The sequence below is a fragment of the Teleopsis dalmanni genome, chromosome 1 (assembly GCF_002237135.1).
Source record: "Teleopsis dalmanni isolate 2A chromosome 1, ASM223713v2, whole genome shotgun sequence".
NCBI lineage: Eukaryota > Metazoa > Arthropoda > Insecta > Diptera > Diopsidae > Teleopsis > Teleopsis dalmanni.
Window position 1 is genome coordinate 188,241,677 of NC_051846.1, and position 6,507 is coordinate 188,248,183.

The window sequence follows — 6,507 nt, forward strand, 5'->3', positions numbered from 1 at the left end:
AAAAATATTTATATAAAATATAATTTGTTTTTAAATATAAATAAGTTATAGTTTTTTTATTTCTATTTAAATTAGCCCGCTAATAAATTAGTATATAATATTTTTGGTCACAAATAAAAGAATAAAATATTTTATATGTCAAAAAATATTCAATTTATAAAAACAAAGGTTTCATTAAATGCTTTCTATCTCTGAGCCTTTATTTACAGATCAGGTGTCGTTTGTTTACATTTTACATATAAAACATATGACACATATTTCAAATTTTGGTAATTTCCCTGGTTGGAAATTTATTTTTAAGGGTTGCATTTGACATTTTTCGCCTTAAAAAAGCTGATTTATTGATAATAAGCTCATTTATATGAAAGCTCTTTGTATGGTTAATCATCGTCATTACTAACCATAATGAACCAAACCACCTAAATGAGACAGTGTAAATGTCTTATAAGGCTTGTATTATCATAAATGCCATTTATTGTGTTTCTTTGTCAAAAGCTTTTTTTTCTGTTATATTTATTATAATAAATAAAAAAATATATCTTAATCAGCATATAAAATCTTTGATCGCTGTTCATTTGCAATCCAGTGTTGTATTACGGATCTTCAACCGAAGTTCGGTAATTGGTAAATATATGACATATAAGAAGTCTACTCGCTGTTTTCAATTATTACTCGGTAAAGCTGTAAAAGTAAATATTATTCACAACTAATTTTGATATTCATCTAACAAAAGGGCAAGAAAACTATTAGAATTTTGCTTTACATTAAAAAGAATATACAGAAAGTGAAGAAGTTATCGCAATTTATGATTCACATTATAAAATGGTTTCACTAAGTATAGTTGCTCATTAACGCTTCTCAATATAATATAACAGCCCTTGTATTCCCTAAATTTTTTAATCTTTAATCATTCTTCAAAAATTAAATAGGTACAGTGTTTAAATTGGGAAAATCGATGTCAGCTCAAAGTAATGAAAGGAATAGAACGACGAAGTATGATGGATGATATGCACAAGTATTTGCAAAATTGAATGTCATGAATGAATGCCCATTAGATTGTAATTGTTACCAGAGTTTGAAGAAGTGTAAAGTAAATGTAGCTTATGCCATTTGTTCACCAAGCCAGTCTAGACTCTTCATCTTATATATGTCTTAGATTAGATACTTATATGCATTCATGTTTATTAGCATATTTTTCTAGAACATGTATTGAATATTAAAAAAAAGTAATTGCTATAAATAGTAAATAATAGTAAACATTAAACGTTTCGGTTATAATATAAAATTAATTTTATCAATTGAATTTATAGTATATATAAATATAAAAGATTGAAAAGAAAAAAGACTGCAAAGATACATTTACTGAAGTATGTAATTTTATTTTATTTTTTTTTCAAAATTGTTTAATACATATATATATATATTAAAAACGTTTTTCGTACAAATTCAAAGATACTTTAAATATAATTGTTAAGGTTTTGAATACAAGTCTCTATTCATTAAGAAAAATGTTAAAATTTAAGCTTCTACTTCAGAATGCAAGATCATCCTCGCATTCAGTTATTTCTATATATTGAATTGTCAGTTTTTCTTATTAGAAGAATATAGTAACGAAAAAGATTGGATTAGTAGCTTAAATCATATCCATTAAACATTAATATTAACTAAGTCTACTATAGAATCTAAATTGACTTTCTCGTAACTTAATAATCACCAAATTATGAGGGTAAATCACCACAAAACTGCCTCGCCAACCAACACGATTTATGAGGGTAACACATAAATGATAAGGTTAATTGCTTCCAATAAAATTAATTGTTTAAATTGTTCAATAAAAACAAAATCTAACTTAACATAAAATTATAACATTTTAAAATTATTTGTAAACATTTGTTCTTTCATCTTAAGGAAATATAACAACATAAAATGTATAGCATATATAAACATATCAACAGCAAGATGATTTTTCTGGCTCTGCCACCACTAAATTAAAATCTAAACTATTTGGTCGTGCAAATCCTGTTTTTATACCATCCCAGCCATCCTCGATCTTATATTCACCAGATCGTATGCGCGCATATACTTCCTGTGTGACCATACGAAATGCTTCGGCTACATTCAAACCGGTACGTGCAGAAGTCTCAACAAAATGTAGCCCGTGTTGATTTGCAAATGCCTGTGCTTTCTCGTGGCTCACTTCACGGTGTCCACCGGCATCAACCAAGTCTAATTTACAGCCCACAAGTGCAAACACTGGCCGATGCGGTTCGATATGCCGCTGTGCTTCCATCATCCAGAGAGGTATGTGCTCAAAACTGTCATTATTAGTGATATCATAAACTAGTAGTACACCAACCGAATTGCGATAATAGGATTTTGTAATAGAACGAAAACGCTCCTGACCAGCGGTATCCCATAGTTGTAGTTTGATTTGAGTGCCATCTTTCATTTCTATTAGACGGGCAAAAAAGTCCACTCCTACTGTCGGATCAGATAGCTGAAAGAATTTAAATTATTATTATTAATATGTTTTTATTTCACTTAATATATTTGATTAGTTCGCTTATGCAGAAAAGGTTCGCTCTTTTATTTAATTTGTAATAATTGTTAATGATAGCTATGAATAAAAGAATGCTTAGGGGATATTCTTTCTTACCTCCCGCACGTCGTTATTCAATAAAATTAGTAAATTAAATATTGTCAACAATGTCTTCCACTATGCCGTAGCTCGGTATAACCCAATTCTCGAACTATCCTGCGGCATATATGCTATGATATTCTGATCCTAACAGTAAACTGCATATATGCTATGATATTATGAGCCTGCGTGATTTGTTACAACTATCAATAGAGAATTTCTGCGCTCTCATCTTGTTTATGACGGCTAAGTATTGCTAACCATTCCTATTAGGATATCATCATACGAAAGGAATAAAGAGGGTAATAACAACAACAATATATTGATGTTCTGAGAAATATTTCTATGTAGTAGTAGATAATCTATATATATTATACATTTCTAAGTGTTATGATTAACAAATGCAATATATATGTAGTATATACGAACATGACCATTAGTCATAGGAAATCTTTACTGCATAATTTATTGTCAGTTTGCCACGCCTGATGTAAATAATTTATACTGTAACATTTTGAATGAACAAGTTCATCAGACGAAATAAAAAAATCTACCTTATCAGTAACAGACAACATATATACGTATATAACACGGCTGTCGGAAGTAAGCGAACTGGACCAATCAAAATCATTATGTAATATGAATGTTTTTATTTAAAGAATAAGTAAATATTTACCTCAGCGAATTTGCCATCTGTAAAGAATTTAAGAAGTGAACTTTTGCCCACTGTGCTGTCTCCTATTAAAATCAATCGAAATTGATAGTCAAAAATTGGCTCAACCATTTTTAAAATAGGAAATTGTGTTGCGTCTGCTTAGTTTGGTTTCGTATTTGTTAATTTCTTTGTTAAGATTTCAATGTATATTATTTGTTATTGTTCCGTTGACCTTTTAGATACTACGCTTTTGTTTATTTAACTGTAGTTAGGGAAAATAATATTAGAACGCATTTAATATTAATTCAATACATTTGAATTCTTTTCACAATCCTTTACTGCCTCAATATTCAAATGTATTTTACACAATTATTTTATTAGTCAAAATTTAATTATTTATTTATTTATCACTTTTCAGGAGCTAAAATCTTTTTTCGCAACTTTTTGTTTTTATATTTGCTTTGCTAATCACCTATTTATGGTGAAAAATAGTGCAAGTGTTTGTGGAACGTATTTGCAAATAGGCAGTGGTTAATAAATGTCAACATAAATACTATATTACGTTAAGTTACAAATTCTGTGGATTACTTTAGAGACAACTAATTACATACTCACAACATAACTTAATAATATATAAATAGAATAGAAAATAATTATGATCTATTTACTTTTTAAATACTATTATTTTTCACATCAACATTAGCTATGCAATTACGAAAATGATTTTTTATAAAAAGCGGTTAATCCGCTTCGAAAATATATGTACATAAATTTGGTTTTTGATTAAATTCTAACAGAACAAGAAAACGTGTTAAGCATCACTTCTGTTTACCTTAAACCTTACGATATCAACTTTTTTTATTTAACTATGTTTTCAGTAGAAAATTCCATGTTGAAACAGATAAAAGAGATTAGCTTATATTTGTTAGATATTTTATACGTGCGCGTCATTAAATGGTCAACTAAGTCCATTATAAAGTAGGTGTTGTTTTTTAGGATTCTAACTTTTATTTCGATTGTATTTTTTTGTATATTCCTATACGTATTTCGGCAAATTCGCCTTCATCAGGAGAATTACTAATAGAAGTCCTAAGGTTAAAATCTTAAAAAACAAAACCGACTTTAAACTTTCGACGTGACAACTCAAAAAATTTGAAACTTAAAACTTAAAAATTTAAAATTATAACTCCATTAGACTTGATCTACCTAAAGTTAGAAAAGTATTCATACAAACAGTTTTTAAACACAGTTTTCGAACCTATTATTAGTTATTTATTAAGGTTGAGGGCACATAAACATCATTTTGACACTAAAGTGACATTGATTTGAATTTTAACGTACAATTTTTAAATAATACTAGTAATTTATTGCCTAATATTGAAATTCTAATAATTCTCTAAATATGGCACTAAATCTTATAAATAAAAGTACAATTAGTTGAAGCAAGTACGTTGCAAACGTACGTACTTTACGTGTAGAACGTATAAATCGTATCAATACATTTAAAATATGTTCAATATCTTCCACAACATATGCTAGCATAAGTTCCACAAAATATCGAATGACTAGAATAAAAAATCATAACAAAACCAAAAAACGTGGACAAGGAGGACATATAAATTAAGTAGTCTAAATAAACATAAATATTAATATTTGTAGTATGGCACGAAGAAGAAAAATTCCAGCGCGCAAACATCATGGAGTACGTGATCCATTAAAACAATTGGAGCTTAAGGAAAAATCGTAAGTAGTTATAAAAGCTTTAATACATTTCTCAAAATATGTTATTATTAAAAAAACTCTTTCTATAGTCTAAAAAACTCAATTAACAATCCACCTGAAATTGGAAATGATCAGAAAATATCTTATAAATTTGCTCAATTTAAGAAATTAGCGGACGATGTTAAGTGCGGGAAAAAAATTAAGAAACCACACGCAGGTCGTGAGGATAAACCAGTGGAGAAACTGAACAAAAAAAATAAAACTCGCATTCCTGAGAATAAAATACGCAATATTAAACAAATTTCTGGTGAAAGTGATGAGGACTATTTGAGGCGTGTTAATCGCATGACAACTGAATCCTTAAGAGAAGCCAAATATGAAGCAAAATATGGTGTAAATGTGTTACGAGACCCGCAGACTGGCGAAATTACTATTAAGAAACGTCCTAAAAATGAAATTGATGAACTGTTAAAACAAAAACAGAATGAAAGAATTAATAATAAAAGAAAGGGTAGAAAAGCGAGTAAATCTCAACAAGTGAACCGAATGGATCCAAAGGAAGCCAAAGCATTAATTAAACAAGCGATAAAAGAAGATAAAGAAGAGGTAATGTTCTTACCAGGTATCCATTTTTCTATTTATATATCAAGTTTCTTATAGAAAAGAAATGAAAAGCCAGATATTGAGGAGTACAAACGTGACGTTATATCCTTTGGTGAAATAGTGCATAGGCCGCCAACACTCTCAACGCTACCAAGACGAGCTGAAAAAGTAGACACTGTGCCAAGAGTAAGTTCCTGATTTTTTTAATTTTGTATGCGATATAAGGTTATAATTAAATAAATAAACAAATTTTTGTTAATGTTTTAGCCCGGAAAAAAAAATCTACTACTAAAGACACTTCTTGATCAGACTGACAACAAACCCACAAATTCAAATAACGCAACGGCAAAGTTGAAGGGTATAAAAAATAAAACAATTTCCAAATCGCAACTCAAAGGAAAACGAAAGGATCTGCCCCTTGCTACGAGATCAATGCTGGAGAATGAACAGAGCAAAATAGTTGAACTCTACAGACAACTAAAAAAATCTAAGCAGAAAAATTTTGAATAAAAAAAATTTTATGTATATTTTATGTAATTTTTATTTTAAACTTAAATAACAGAAACATGTTTTTTTGATAAAAATCACATTACTCTAGTTCTCACTGGCAGCTAATGAGTTCGTTATATTGACCCATTATAGTCAAGATGGCAAATGCATCATTATTAATATTATCTGCTTTGGGTTTAAAGTTGTCTTTTTTTCTCGTTTTCAACATGTTAGTGCGTGGATCCTTGTTGCAGCAGTTGCGCGAAACGTTGGGTGATAAGAAGTGAAGTGTCAATAAAACGATCAACGCAATTACGTAGGCAGGTTTCTGTTCCACTATCCAGCTTAGAACTTGGTTTACCAACACACTTTTCCCAACATATTTCATTGAACTCATGGA

General features: G+C 29.2%; 4 protein-coding genes across 6 annotated transcripts in view; 1 reads left to right on the forward strand and 3 right to left on the reverse strand.

Annotated features, from left to right (window-relative positions):
- LOC119670810 (potassium voltage-gated channel protein Shaker-like) overlaps positions 1–6,507 on the reverse strand; it is a 536,527-nt gene that overhangs the window by 350,080 nt on the left and 179,940 nt on the right. The window lies entirely within an intron of this gene.
- LOC119670815 (ras-related protein Rab-39B-like) lies at positions 1,877–3,793 on the reverse strand. The gene is made up of 2 exons (XM_038081234.1): positions 3,315–3,793; positions 1,877–2,497 (listed from the first exon to the last, which is right to left on the reverse strand). The coding sequence occupies exons 1-2, from the start codon at positions 3,420–3,422 to the stop codon at positions 1,949–1,951; spliced, it is 657 nt and encodes a 218-aa protein (XP_037937162.1). The 5' UTR covers positions 3,423–3,793; the 3' UTR covers positions 1,877–1,948.
- On the forward strand, positions 4,682–6,143 carry LOC119670812 (coiled-coil domain-containing protein 137-like). Its single transcript, XM_038081232.1, has 4 exons — positions 4,682–5,036; positions 5,105–5,621; positions 5,676–5,804; positions 5,886–6,143. Exons 1-4 carry the CDS (start codon positions 4,954–4,956, stop codon positions 6,126–6,128), a joined length of 972 nt encoding a protein of 323 aa, XP_037937160.1. The 5' UTR covers positions 4,682–4,953; the 3' UTR covers positions 6,129–6,143.
- On the reverse strand, positions 6,146–6,505 carry LOC119673340 (mitochondrial import inner membrane translocase subunit Tim8-like; the record flags this gene model as incomplete). Its single annotated transcript, XM_038084605.1, has 1 exon — positions 6,146–6,505. A coding segment is annotated over one exon (168 nt), but the record flags the coding sequence as incomplete, so codon positions are not given.